Here is a 15,884-nt window from a genome sequence, read left to right as displayed (position 1 = left end):
ACACACCACACCCCCTCACACACCACGCCCCCTCACACACCCCCTCACACACCACACCCCCTCACACACCACAGCCCCTCACACACCACACCCCCTCACACACCACAGCCCCTCACACACCACACCCCCTCACACACCACGCCCCCTCACACACCCCCTCACACACCACACCCCCTCACACACCACAGCCCCTCACACACCACGCCCCCTCACACACCACGCCCCCTCACACACCACAGCCCCTCACACACCACACCCCCTCACACACCACAGCCCCTCACACACCACACCCCCTCACACACCACAGCCCCTCACACACCACACCCCCTCACACACCACGCCCCCTCACACACCACGCCCCCTCACACACCACGCCCCCTCACACACCACGCCCCCTCACACACCACGCCCCCTCACACACCACACCTGCTGAAGTCATGAGGTGATGAGGCCGAGCACAAGTGAAGATGAAGAGCAGCAGGGGTTTATATAGTTTATGGGGTTTTTATGGTTTATGGGGTTTATAGGGTTTGCATGGTTTATGGGGTTTATAGGGTTTATAGGGTTTGCATGGTTTATGGGGTTTATAGGGTTTATGGGGTTTGCATGGTTTATGGGGTTTATGGGGTTTATGGGGTTTATAGGGTTTGCATGGTTTATGGGGTTTATATGGTTTATGGAGTTTATAGGGTTTATAGGGTTTGCATGGTTTATGGGGTTTATGGGGTTTGCATGGTTTATGGGGTTTATGGGGTTTGCATGGTTTATGGGGTTTATGGGGTTTATAGGGTTTGCATGGTTTATGGGGTTTATAGGGTTTATGGGGTTTGCATGGTTTATGGGGTTTGCATGGTTTATGGAGTTTATAGGGTTTATAGGGTTTGCATGGTTTATGGGGTTTGCATGGTTTATGGGGTTTATAGGGTTTGCATGGTTTATGGGGTTTATGGGGTTTGCATGGTTTATGGGGTTTATGGGGTTTGCATGGTTTATGGGGTTTATGGGGTTTATGGGGTTTGCATGGTTTATGGGGTTTATGGGGTTTGCATGGTTTATGGGGTTTATGGGGTTTGCATGGTTTATGGGGTTTATAGGGTTTATGGGGTTTGCATGGTTTATGGGGTTTGCATGGTTTATGGGGTGTTACCTTGCATCATTCCCATGCACCTTTGCGTCTGGTCTTTTGTTTTATGGCACCTCTGATACTCACTGACATTTCATTTTTATTCCTTCTCTTTAGTTGTGTAAATAATGCTTTGATTCCGTGTTTGGCTGTAACTGTAACACAGAGGGGCAGTTCATCGCAGCAGATCTCATCTTTCTTTGATGATTGAAACTTGTGAAATATTTAAACCGTATAACCTGGAGTCAGATATGTTTAGAATAATCGCCTGTGACAGGGGAGGAGATGGGGGGTAGGTGAAAACAGAGAGTCTGAGCTCTCACAAACTTCAGTTGCAGGACAAACATGCAGGAGTCATGATGATGGGAAACTGCAGAAAAAGCTCATGATCATGTGTATTATATGATATCTGCTTTAAAATCATTCTTAAAATAAGAGAACATTTTCTCCTTCAATAAAAATGGAATTCTGTCGCCCTCAAGATGTTTTAGAATTGTATTTTTCTACTTTTGTCAACTGTTCACAAACTGCCACACAAATGCTGTCAAAGAAACATCGAGGTATTACCAAAGCAAATCAAGTATTCAGGAGAAAAGCCTGAAAACAGGCCGTATGGAAAGAATCCTTGTTGCCATAGTAACACCTGTGTCCTCTTCTGTGTCCACAGTTCTTCATCGTGCTGCTGCTCATCTTCTTCCTGGAGATTCTGTCCATCATGTTGTTCTTCATCTACCAGGACGAGGTAGGACAAAACAAACCACACTTTTGTGTCGTCCAGAACGTCTCAGTTCTGTTACGCTGAGATTGTGAGAAGAGTTTATTGTTTACTGCTTTATCTGAGTTGTCACGACTTGTATTTGTTCGGAGCGCGTCTTTGACACGGAAAAACACAACTGTGAAACTGGATGTGGATTTTGAAAAAGAATACATTGATTTCCAAAAGTTGACATTCAAATCCTTATTTAGTCATGTTCATGTTTTTTATTTCACCTTCAGAATATTTTCCCTCCTTCAGATAATTTCATGTTTTCATTTAATTCTTTTTTTATATCATAAACACAAACAAACAATGGGGCGATGATGGGGATCGACGATGGGGCGACGATTTAGCAACGATGGGGATCGACGATGGGGCGACGATGGGGATCGACGATGGAGCGACGATGGGGATCAACGATGGGGCGACGATGGGGCGACGATGGGGATTGACGATGGGGCGATGATGGGGATCGACGATGGGGCGACGATGTAGCGACGATGGGGATCGACGATGGGGCGACGATGTAGCGACGATGGGGATCGACGATGGGGCGACGATGGGGATCGACGATGGGGCGACGATGGGGATCGACGATGGGGCGACGATGTAGCGACGATGGGGATCGACGATGGGGCGACGATGTAGCGACGATGGGGATCAACGATGGGGCGACGATGGGGCGACGATGGGGATTGACAATGGGGCGATGATGGGGATCGACGATGGGGCGACGATGTAGCGACGATGGGGATCGACGATGGGGCGACGATGTAGCGACGATGGGGATCGACGATGGGGCGATGATGGGGATCGACGATGGGGCGATGATGTAGCGACAATGGGGATCGACGATGTAGCGACGATGGGGATCGACGATGGGGCGACGATGGGGATCGACGATGGGGCGACGATGGGGATCGACGATGGGACGACGATGTGGCGACCATGTGGCGACGATGGATCGACGATGGATCACCGATGGGGCGACGATGGGGATTGACGATGGGGCAACGGTGGGGATTGACGATGGGGCGACGATATAGCGTCGATGGGGCGACAATGGGGCGACGATGTGGCAACGATGGGGCGACGATGGGGCGACGATGTAGCGACGATGTAGCTACGATGGGGATCGACAATGGGGCGACAATGGGGCGACGATGGGGGGCGACGATGTAGCGACGATGGGGATCGACGATGGGGCGACGATGGGGATCGACGATGGGGCGACGATGTAGCGACGATGTAGCGACGATGGGGATTGACGATGGGGCGACGATGGGGGCGACTATGGGGCGACGATGGGGCGGCGATGTAGTGACGATGTAGCAACGATGTAGCGACGATGTAGTGACGATGTAGCGACGATGTAGTGACGATGTAGCGACGATGTAGCGACGATCGAGCGACGAGAGTTGGCTGGGTGGAGACTCAGGATGGGGGCTCTGTCTCAGGTAATCAGCCCCGCCCCCTCCATAGATGGTGATGTGTTAAGGTGAAGATGGTAGAGACATGGGGTGGGAGGGCGGGGTCGAGAGAGCAGAGTCAACAAGAGATGCCGTGAATATGCCTTATAAATAGGGCTTCTGGGTAATTAGAGGTGTGGTTAGAGAGTGGGGCGTGTTTACTGGTGGAGTAGAGGTTGAGGCGTGGTCCCGCTCCACGTTGGCGTTTAACATCTCTAACCCCACAAAAAAAGAGCTTTTCAAGTTTCAAAACCAATTTTTTTCATTTCCAGAGCCAAAGTCCAGAATCCAAACCAGGTCCAGAACCAGGACCAAAGTTTGACCAAGTCCAACTCAGGTCCAGATCAAGTCCAGAACAAGTACAACGTCTTCAGCAGAAATGGGATAAAACATTTGAATTTGAAAAGATGATCCAAAAGTGAAAAAAAATTCTGAAGGTGAAATGAGAACCTTTTTCTCCCATTTTTCTTTTTTACTTTCAAAGATGATGAAGCTCTTTTGACTCTTTATATTCAAGTTTCAGAAAGAGGTGCCAATTATTCAACTCAGAAAAGATGTGGTTGTTTTCAGTGAAAATGACTTTAATCCATGTTTGAGGAGCAAGTCCCAAACAAATAATGAGAAGAAGAAAACATTGGTTTTGTGAATTTCTTTTTTGGAGATTTCTAGGGTTTGGGTCAGTCAGCAAATCTCCCCTGGAATGTGATAATGACTATTGAGTGTTTTTAGAACTCCCATACGTCTTTCTTGTCCCATTCCTCTGTGACTAAAGCCTCCGCCATCACGACATATCAGCCCCTGAGTCCGAGGTGTTGCCATGGCCACCTCACAGCTCCGTCTCGGGTGCTTTAATGCCACATTCAGGGGACAAAACCTTCCCATCTCCCTCTTAATGAGCGGTGGGTGAGCTGGCTCCTCTGTGACGCCACAATGGACCGTCAGCGCTGCCACATCCTCCACAAACAACAGAATTAATCAGGCTTTAGTCAGATTAGTCATGATCTAAGGGAATTATGGACCCAAATAGAAACATGTCGCCCTGAAGTCATTCTTTATTTGCAGATACAGTATAATTCCAGTATTTAGAGGTGCTTCATGTGGATATTTGAGGCTGATCACTGATGCCCGTCATCTGAATCTGAATGATTGATAGGCCGATACCATTGCCTTTATGATATATGACAATGCAAATTATAACAATATTAGAAAACAATACTATATATGTTCGCTTATACAATATGTATATGTATGCTATCCAATATTCGATAATATGAAGTTTGACCAAAAGTTCTAAGAAATGGTAAATAAGAGTCAAATATAATGTTAGTGTATTAAACTCCTGTGAACTCGTCGCCAGTTCGAGTCTTTTTAGTCGAGCAATCGATAGACAGGACATGTCTTTGGTCAACCAATTGATAGACGGGACATGTCTTTGGTCGACCAATCGATAGACGGGACATGTCTTTGGTCGACCAATTGATAGACGGGACATGTCTTTGGTCGACCAATCGATAGACGGGACATGTCTTTGGTCAACCAATCGATCGACGGGACATGTCTTTGGTCAACCAATTGATCGACGAGACATGTCTTTGGTCGACCAATTGATCGACGGGACATGTCTTTGGTCGACCAATTGATCGACGGGACATGTCTTTGGTCGACCAATCGATAGACGGGACATGTCTTTGGTCGACCAATCGATAGACGGGACATGTCTTTGGTCGACCAATCGATAGACGGGACATGTCTTTGGTCGACCAATCGATAGACGGGACATGTCTTTGGTCGACCAATCGATAGACGGGACATGTCTTTGGTCGACCAATCGATAGACGGGACATGTCTTTGGTCGACCAATCGATCGACGGGACATGTCTTTGGTCGACCAATCGATCGACGGGACATGTCTTTGGTCGACCAATCGATCGACGGGACATGTCTTTGGTCGACCAATCGATAGACGGGACATGTCTTTGGTCAACCAATCGATAGACGGGACATGTCTTTGGTCGACCAATTGATAGACGGGACATGTCTTTGGTCGACCAATCGATCGACGGGACATGTCTTTGGTCGACCAATCGATAGACGGGACATGTCTTTGGTCGACCAATCGATAGACGGGACATGTCTTTGGTCGACCAATTGATCGACGGGACATGTCTTTGGTCGACCAATTGATCGACGGGACATGTCTTTGGTCGACCAATCGATCGACGGGACATGTCTTTGGTCGACCAATCGATCGACGGGACATGTCTTTGGTCGACCAATCGATAGACGGGACATGTCTTTGGTCGACCAATCGATAGACGGGACATGTCTTTGGTCGACCAATCGATAGACGGGACATGTCTTTGGTCGACCAATCGATAGACGGGACATGTCTTTGGTCAACCAATCGATCGACGGGACATGTCTTTGGTCGACCAATCGATCGACGGGACATGTCTTTGGTCGACCAATCGATCGACAGGACATGTCTTTGGTCGACCAATCGATCGACGGGACATGTCTTTGGTCGACCAATCGATCGACGGGACATGTCTTTGGTCGACCAATTGATCGACGGGACATGTCTTTGGTCGACCAATCGATCGACGGGACATGTCTTTGGTCGACCAATCGATCGACTGGACATGTCTTTGGTCGGCTGTGGTCCTCGCGTCCTGCTGCACACACAGAGTGGACACAGAGTGGACACAGAGTGGACACAGAGTGGACACAGAGTGGACACAGGAGCAGTCTGGACAAAGTTTACAGAGGGAAACACAAAGATGAGGCGCCGCTTTGAAAATGTCATGTGCTTTTTAATTACCAAACGCAGTCATATTATAGCATTTATTAAACACACTGTAGCACAAATGAAAGAAACATAACATATTATGTTGCCCCCTCTGCTCCGGCAGTTTAATTTAAAAAATGTCTCAATGTTTGTATCATATGACTTGTATTTTAATAGTAACAATATGACGATAATCATGAAGTAATATATGAAAAGAATGTCTTTTGACAATAGTTTCAAATGTTTCATGATATATGACTCACATGTCACGATTACATGTTCACCTGCTGTAATGAGTTTGGATTCTTGTTGGAAAATACCTAAAACTAAGAGCGAGAAGAAGAATCCTCCTCTGGAAACAAGTGATGCACTCGGGCCCCCAGTGTCTGTTACACCGGTGTGTGAATGAATGATGAGTGGTTCCTTTATGTAGAAAAGGGCTATAGAAATATGAACATTTATATGTATTTATGTATGTTAAAATTAAAAGTTTGTAAATCATTCACAGCGTGTGAGGCAGGGGCCTCTTCTCATCTGAGCGAGGGCCTCAGGGTTCCATCTCAGGACCAATTTTATTCTCCATTTGTGAAGAGAATCTTTGTGCTGAGCTGTCTGATGTCGTACCATTTTTATGCTGATGCTGTACTTGACTGTTCCGCGACATCACTGGAACGGGCCTTTGAGACGTTTCAGTCTTTGACGTGGTTCAGACTCGACTGCACCAGATCCTCTGGCATGTGCTGTACAGGAGGACGTCCCTCAGATCAGGAAACACTCTTGTGTTGATTTCAAATTTGAGGTGCCTTAAAGGTGGTATGGACGATTTTTCGGCGATTTGAGAACGCAGGTGGAAGTGCTCATGCCACTCCCCCGTGCACATGCGCACTCCCCCGTGTGGACTGATACAACACACACGTGCGTTTGTTTATTAGCACAACGGAGCGCATCGCATCGCTCGTCTCCCGTAGATTTCTGTCCACTTCTGCGTCAGCTCGAACTGTCTTTCTCCGTTTTCATTTTGCCCCGTACACTGAGGGAACTATATTATGATAGATCCATGCGCTTAGGCACGCGGAAACATGGGGACGAGCCTGACGCGGCTGCAGGTGACATCTTTTGGACCCTGAGCATCTCTGCTCTGAGGTTCAGATCGGGTTATGGGAGGCTCACATTGTGAACTTTATGCCAAAGCTGGAGGGCCTTCTTTGGGTGCCAGGAGCCCCACACATTGGATGCTTTTCGTGTATAATGTTATATTTGTTTGCTCTGGTCAGATCACACAAGATGTCACGTGCTCTTGCACATATTTGACGTCTCATGATTACAGTTTACAAAAAACATGGCATTTCCCACAAAAAAACATGGCATTTCCCACATAAGGAAATGACCTTGGGCTCCATCTACAGGCAGCAGATAGAATTATAGGTGAGATAACAAAATGCTAGCTTGTCCCTAATGCAAACGTAAGCGTGAAGTTGGAATGAAGGTTATTTGAGGCAAACATTCTCTGAATGTGTCTGGTGATGATTTGTGGATTTAAAAACAGTGCAGAAGATCTCTGAGATCAACCTATGACCCTCAGAGGGGAGTAGACTTTCTAACCCTATTATTTTGAATCAAGTTTAATACAACTCTAGTTATGTTACTGTTAGAACAAGGTTAAAAGCTCAGTCCATTTTACATCATAGCTTTCCTTTCCAGCCACACAAATGCGAGGCCTCCTGGTTGGACAATAGCAGTGTCATCATGACAGACCCTGAGTTATGGCCTTGGCGTGATGTGAACACCAGACGGCCCCAGTGTTTGCAGGATGAGAACATGTAAATCAGATGCCCTGAAATCACATCAAATGACATCTTTACTGCTCGTTCATTGTGCTGGACACGCGGTTTAGCCCCAACATAAATCATTGACAATTACACAGCGTTTCTCCCGTGCTCCAGTATTTGTGTCCTGCAGTCAGGCCGGTCCCTGAGGGCCGGCCCAGCGGCAGCCATGTATGCAAGGGCTTCACGCTGCCGAGGTAAATAACAGCATACTTTCACATTAGAGTTCTTTGAGAGACTTTTTCGGGCCATTTTACAGTTTAGAACTAGGGCTGCACCATTTTGGAAGAAGTATTGCTATTGCAATTTAATATGTAATTTATCAAGTAAAACCATGTGATGTTTATTTCTATAAAAATACATTTTGTTGCTGTGTTGCCTCCATTTTAATCGCCTCATATTTATCAGTGCAGTCATTTAGTCTGGAAATGCCAGGAGACTTAAATTCAGGGGCTCTGTTTCAGAGCAGCCAATCAGAAGCCATGATGCAGCCAAGAGGGACATGAGCCCCACACATAAGAGCAGCCTGGAGACTAGTGCTTTGTGAGCTGAATTTCTGCTGATTTCACCTTAAAACTGACTGATATTCTGTATATATGTTGCTGTATATTATGTTTTGGAATTTGGATAGTAACTGTGCCAGTGATTTAAGAGATTAAACTTGGTTCGTAAGGTTCATTCCAATATCTCCCTAGAGGCTTCAGTGTAGTTAGCAAAATGTGTGTTTATTGTACCAACTTGCATAGCACTATTTAGTCTCATATTCATATTGATGACTAGATGAGGACCAGCCTGGTGCAGCAGGTGAGGGAGGGGCAGGTGTGTGAGAGCAGGCACACTTCACCTGCAGCATCTGGGCTCCCCAGGAACCTACACCAGGATCCTGTTTGTGGACTTCAGCTCTGCATCAACACCACCTCCTGCTCTGCTCCAGGACAAGCTCTCCCAGCTCAACGTGCCTGACTCCACCTGCAGGGGGAGCGCCGACTCCACCTGCAGGGGGAGCGCCGACTCCACCTGCAGGGGGAGCACTCACTTCCTGACAGATCGGAGACAGTGCGTGCGGCTGAGGAAGAATGTCTCAGACACTCGGTCTATCAGCACAGGAGCTCCACAGGGCTGTGTACTTTCCCCCCTGCTCTTCTCCCTGTACACAAACAGCCAGGACTCCGTAAAACAAATCAAGTTTGCGGACGACACCACCCTCATCACCATGACGACACCACCCTCATCACCATGACAACACCACCCTCATCGGGCTCATCTCGGACAGGGATGAGTCTGTCTACAGCAGGTGGAGCGGCTGGTGTCCTGGTGCAGCGGTAACAACCTGGAGTTCTACACCCAGAAGACAGTGGAGATGATCGTGGACTTCAGGAAAGTCACAGCCCCCCAGCCCCCCCTCACCATCTCAGACTCCCCCATCTCCACTGTGGACTCCCTCCACCTCCTCTGCACCACCATCACCAGGACCTCAAGTGGGAGCCACCATCAGCTCCTCATCAAGAAGGCCCAGCAGAGAATGTACTTCTCCAGGATTCTGGGACGAGCAGGTCGGGTCACAGCCGACACTTCTCACCCTGGACATGGACTATTTGAGCCACTCCCCTCAGGCAGGAGGCCACTCCCCTCAGGCAGGAGGCCACTCCCCTCAGGCAGGAGGCTACGGTCCATCCGGACCAGAACCTCCCGCCACAAGAACAGTTTCTTTCCCTCTGCTGTTGGACTCATGAACACTTCTTAAACACTGCAACTTTAACTATAATTTAATCATTCAGTGTTCACTTGTGAGAGCAGGCACTGGTGGGGGAGGGACTGAGGCCCAGACTGAGACCATGTACACACATATGTGGGTATTTTTTATAAAGGCATATCCGCCGCCCTTTGGCATAAACCTGTCAGACCAATAGTTGGTGGTGTTTAACTAAAAGTTAGACCCAATCTAACTCAAAACACGAACCATGGCGCCAGGTACTTTGTTCGTGTGAATAAAGAGGTGGAATTGCTTTTAATCCTCGGAAAAAAGGATTTGTACAAACAAAAGCAACGCACTTCTCAAAGGATCCATGTTGTCCACTGTCAGGCATAAACACGGACGCATGTGTGACGGGAATTCATTAATTGTTGTAGATAGTGACGTTTGGACACTTAAAACGCAGTTTATCCATGAGCACACTCAAACACAAAGCAGCGGTTATATGTGAACGACAGGTCAAATCATAAGAAAATATATGTGTTTTATCAGATACGTGTGGAAATGGCCTGAGGCACAGGGGAAACTCCTCACACAAGACACATTTCTGGAGACGCATCTACAATACATGTCCTGCATAGAAAGACTTTTGCATAAGTTTATTATCATTCCACCTGCTGTGTAACATTCTGTTACTCTCAGTCAATCAATAATAGTAACTCATCAAATGTACAGCCAACAGACAGTAAAAAGAGTGCCACACAGTTAAGAAAGTAAAGGAAACTGGTCATCTGAAAGGGTCCATGACTTTCTTAGGGGAAAGAACTTCTTTTTTCTTCATTAGTTGTAATTTCAGTACTCATTGTTTCAACTGTCTCCTCTGAGGTTTGAACCTGGACTCTACTGATCCTCTGGGAGATTCTCGACCACTATTCCAGACAATACATGCTCTTGGCACATTTCAAAGAAGAAGGCATGTCTTCAGAAGGTGTGGAAATTGTGGAGACACTTCTTGCCGGAATGAAGGCTGTGCCATGAGTGTAGAACACAGGTGTCTACATTGTACAGGAAATCATAAAACAGGATCGAGAGCGAGGTGATGAAAACACAATACTGTGCAGAAGCAGTGAAATCTGTTAAGTTTGGTAATGTAGGAAACCAATCAACCAAAGAAGAGAAACCTGTCAGAAAAGAAAAGTGCATTCATATTGAGGAGAAATGTACCAAAAATGAGAATGTGCCAAAAGCAATTATAGGGTAAATAATGAAAAGTACTACTACTCGTAACAGGCGCTTTGTTACATGCACCAGCTCTAATTAAAATGATTGTTTTTGAGTATTGTTACATATTAAATACATATTGTTAAGAGTATGACAGTGATAGTGGTGTGGGATGTGGGATGAAAGGCATAGTCAGCTTCAGGGTTCAGTTTCAGGGTCTTTGCACTTAATCCTTTTGTGGCTTTTGAACTCATCATTTGCACTTATGTCAAATGCTGTACAGCTCCTGATGCCATCCTACTGCCCAAGCACCTGGGGCCTCATCTATAAAGGAACACCATGCACCTGCAGCACACCATGCACCTGCAGCACACCATGCACCTGCAGCACACCATGCACCTGCTACACATCATGCACCTGCAGAACACCATGCACCTGCAGAACACCATGCACCTGCAGAACACCATGCACCTGCAGAACACCATGCACCTGCAGAACACCATGCACCTGCTACACATCATGCACCTGCAGAACACCATGCACCTGCAGAACACCATGCACCTGCAGAACACCATGCACCTGCAGAACACCATGCACCTGCAGAACACCATGCACCTGCAGAACACCATGTAGCTGCAGAACACCATGTAGCTGCAGAACACCATGCACCTGCAGAACACCATGCACCTGCAGAACACCATGCAGCTGCAGCACACCATGCACCTGCAGAACACCATGCACCTGGGCCATGCAGCAGCGTCACATCAAGAACTTACAGGCTCAGACTCATTTAGGTTAATGAGATGTGTGTGAGGATTGGCCCTGTTCATGCACAAAGTTACATGCACGTGGGGTCTGAATGGACAAAGGGGGTTGTGAAGGGAGGAAGGGCAACCGTGTCTCTTGTGCGAAAAGCAGCAAGGTAGAAATGCATGAATCAGAGGCTAAGGAACAAACGCTGCTGCTGAAGAATAGACAAGTGCAGTAAAACACAAAAGCACAAACAATTGAGGCTCTGGCAGATGCTCTGATTCTGCCAATAAAGCTGAGTATGGAATGGAAAAAACTCTAGTCACTTATTGGAGTGCGCATGCCTGAGTTGGGCACAGACCGTACTATTATTTTGTTTAGTGAGGGCCCTTAAGAGCCAGCTCTAAGCTCCAAGAGCTCTCTCTTACATAATGATGAAGGGAATGACCTGGGTTCAGACAGGAGGCTACACGTCGTGCTTGGGCTTGGTTCATGGTGGATCGTTTGGGCCAAACTAAACTCCAGCATGCGGCGCATGAAGGCAAAAGTAACATGCTGTGTCCGTGCTTCACCTAGACCTCTGAGGGAAGAGTTTTCTCTCAAGTCTGATCAAGTTTCATGAATCTGTTCAAAAATTCAGAGGAGCGGCTTCAAATGTGTCACGTGCTGTTGAGAATAATTTGTGGAATAAAGTGCCCTTCTCTGTGTTTATGCCAACTTCTGCTTAATTGTAGAACTATAAATTAAATGATTTTATAAAATATATTTGTTGACGATTTTCTGCATCAAACACTTCCTTGAATGTTCTTCACTTCTGCACGAGTGTCGTCCTTTGCCCATGTCTCCAGACTATGCACAGAGATAAGGAAAGTTCTGCCCCTAGTGGAACTTTTATAAATGACACCAATGGCACAGGGCGGGCTCCGTAATGCGTAGTGTGCAAGCAAGGTTTATAAATGGAATTGCAATTGGAGTTTTCTGAACTGAACTTAGAATGAACTAGGTGCCCAACATGGCCCTCGCCGAGCAGCCTGATTTCTCCAGACTTCTGCAGACGCCCTCTGTTGGATATTTGGGACCCCACCCCACGAGATCGCTCTAGAGCAATCGTATCCATCTGTTGCATATTCCATATTCATCTATTGTTAGATCTTCATAAACCACATTAGATAAAGTGTTGATTTTTTCCCAGAAAAGGGGTCAATGTCACGATTATGTTTGCACAACTTTGAGGATGGTGCCCTGAACTTATACAATACAAAATAAACATAGCCACATTCAACATACACACATTTTAATCCAATCCAAATTGGACATTGCCAAACCACATGACTTCAAAACTCCAGCCATGGACACAATAAATGATACAGCAGGGAAGGACGCCGTTACAAAACTTAAACACCAACAATCGATACAAACGATACAAATTAGGAAACAAACGATAAGTGACATTTGACAAAATAAAAGGACTAATAATAATCATAACAATAATCATTTTTACTGGCACAAATATACCTGTAAACGCTGTGTTTGGATGTCTTACTACCTGTTTTTGTGTGTTCTCTCTCTTTGTCATGTTCTCTGTTTGTCTAGTATGAAAATGTTTAAAAAAGTAAAGGTAAAGGAAGATTATAACTTCCAACATTATAACACTTAAGTCATGTTTTGATGCGCTCAGAATTGCTTTAAAGTGGAAGTGGGTTTCCAATATGCCTCTGACCTGCACACCACGTTCGGAGGAAAACAGTGCGGGCATGAGAGATTGAACCACCAAACGTTTGGTTTACAGGTAAAACGCTCAGACCACTGAACCACTGGCATCACTGCATCACAAAACCACTCCAGGTCCAGCTAAAAGTGCTCCTCTCCCTCTGATCCTTCTTATCTCTTCGTCCCAGCACTTCTCTGTCTGTTTTGCATCTTAACAAATGTTTTTGCATCCCAGTGGCACCTTCCTGTGAAGGCCCCTGTCCCCTGATGTTCCCCGGACCCATAATTCATCCTAAATTATTCATCCCGCTTCAGACGCTAGCTCCATTAGTGCCAAGAAGCTGGATTGGGTGGTGGAGATGTTACCGATGCGCCCAGGGACCCCAGGGACCCGTGTGGCAGTAAAGAATGGGCGGCCATTACGGCTCTGCCCCTGAAGTAGTTTCCCAAATGTGGAGGCAGAGCAAGGGACTTCAAGGAAACTCATGGATGGAACTTTTCAAAGCAAATGTAACAAGATACCCATTAGGGTGGTGGAAAGGACAGGCTTTGTGGGTTTTATATTCTCTGAAACAAAGATATCAAACGACTCATTTTTATGTTGGAGGCATATTTGGAATCAAGGCCGGAAATGGAAATGTAAAAAAAAAGAAGCTTAGACATGCCCTTTCTAAACAAAGAGAGGTTCCTGTGTAATTGGGGCCCGCTTTAGTTTGCAGTGCACAATTTAAACACGTACAGATGAGAAAAGGCTGAACACGTTTTGTATCGCAAATACTTTGAAATTGTAACTAAGGAGCAGTTTTTGGGATTTGCAAATTCCAGTCATGAAAAATGGAAATTTGATTTGTTTATTTGTTTTATTTTACAAGACCAATTATAATTTGATTTAAGTAGAACATTGGTTGAATGAACGATACACAGTTGTCATGCTTATCATTCTGCAAGTTCCACATTTCTCACCGACATTCAATTCTCCAAAAGTGCATGAACCCATTTTCAAATCTGATTTGTTTTTCCAATTTTGCGTATGTCCATGATAATGTCGGTCCAGTCCTTGATCGTTGGCTTAGTTTGTGTCTATGGCCTTTTTCCCTGCTGCCAGGAGTATATTCATAAGGTATCCATTCACTGTGTCCATGGCCGGAGTCCTTAGGCCCAAATACATAGTTCTGAAATCGAGCGGGATGATTATGCCAGAAACTGTAATAACAGCAATTTATTCATATCTGTCCAATATGTCTGAGCAACGGGACAGTCCTAAAACACGTGGAAATGGTTTGTCTCCTGCTGCCACAGTGTCTCCAACAGTTAGAATCCTGTGAATAATGTGCACTCAGACGAGTCAGATCTATGTTTCACTGTCGCAGGTGAATCTGGACCAGTGGATTCACTCTGTCACTGCATCCAACAGAACAGTGTGTGGACCGGCCTCCTGCTGGTGCCAGAGGGCCTCCTGCTGGTGCCAGAGGGCCTCCTGCTGGTGCCAGAGTCAGTGTGTGGACCGGCCTCCTGCTGGTGCCAGAGGGCCTCCTGCTGGTGCCAGAGTCAGTGTGTGGAGGCAGAACAACTTTCTCCAGCTGAACTCAGACTGAAATCATCGTCTTTGTCACAGAAACAAAGAGAAAGTGTCAGCGTCACCTCCAGAGTCTCGCTCTAAAACCTACAAATCAGGTTAGAAATCTGGAGTGATAATGGACTCAGACTTGAACTTTAACAGCCATTTCACTTGCAAGGACCACACCCTGCTAGGATGCAAAGTGATGGCTTCCGGGGGCTTCAGGCGATGAGGGCTGTGGGCAGGAGCATTCTTGGATCAAGAGATTGGGCTTCATGGACGCTTGACATATTGTGATTAAGCCCATGTCCCTCTCTATCCGAGGAATGGCTTTAGGGGGATTCTGTGTCTTCAACTGTCTTCACTTCGCTTAAAGAAAATAATTGAGGATTTTGGAAGTTGCATTGAGATCGATCCTGTGTGTATTTTGAGTCACATTGCTGGCATCATGTTCATCTTATTTTTTTTCACAGTATTTATTTAGTTATTTATTTTTATCTTGATTATTTCCCCCTCCATCTCTTGTTGGGAAATGGGAGTTTTTGTTTATAGGAGATCTTCTACTGAAAGTGTTTTTAAACTTCCTATAAGTGATCTGTTCTTTTTTTCTGTATCTACCTCTGTATCTGCCTGCGATGCAACAATGAAATTTCCCCATGTGGGACAATAAAGGAATATCTTATCTTATCTTCGCATTGTAGAGCCGTGTTATGTGTAAATGTATTTATGTTTTACTGTATTAACTTACATTATTTTAAACAGCTTTATATGAAGCAACGTTTAACTGGGTTTATCTGACATCTTGCCTAGGGCATCAAATAGTCAGGGGCTGTGTTTAAATCCATGATATTCATAATAGTACATAACGTTAATAGACAGATTCCTCGTGTCCGTGACAGAACTCTGACACAGGAGTGAGTCACGTCTATGACACTGAGACAGTGTGAGTGACTTTTATACATGTTCTGTTCATGTGCTTTGTCTGCAAA

The 15,884-nt window shown here is 46.0% G+C and overlaps 1 protein-coding gene across 1 annotated transcript in view; it reads left to right on the top strand.

Moving 5' to 3' along the window:
- Window positions 1-15,884, top strand: part of tspan4a (tetraspanin 4a) — a 425,431-nt gene that overhangs the window by 281,250 nt on the left and 128,297 nt on the right. The window contains exon 3 of the mRNA XM_072465913.1: window positions 1,791-1,865. Coding sequence (XP_072322014.1) covers window positions 1,791-1,865 — 75 coding nt within the window. The remainder of the gene's footprint in view (window positions 1-1,790; window positions 1,866-15,884) is intronic.

Source organism: Eucyclogobius newberryi, unplaced genomic scaffold (assembly GCF_026437365.1).
Source record: "Eucyclogobius newberryi isolate DKJ021-1_F unplaced genomic scaffold, fEucNew1.0.hap1 SCAF_5, whole genome shotgun sequence".
NCBI classification, from domain to species: domain Eukaryota; kingdom Metazoa; phylum Chordata; class Actinopteri; order Gobiiformes; family Gobiidae; genus Eucyclogobius; species Eucyclogobius newberryi.
The sequence above is the reverse complement of the archived record's forward strand: the minus strand, read 5'-3'. Positions and strand labels throughout refer to the sequence as shown.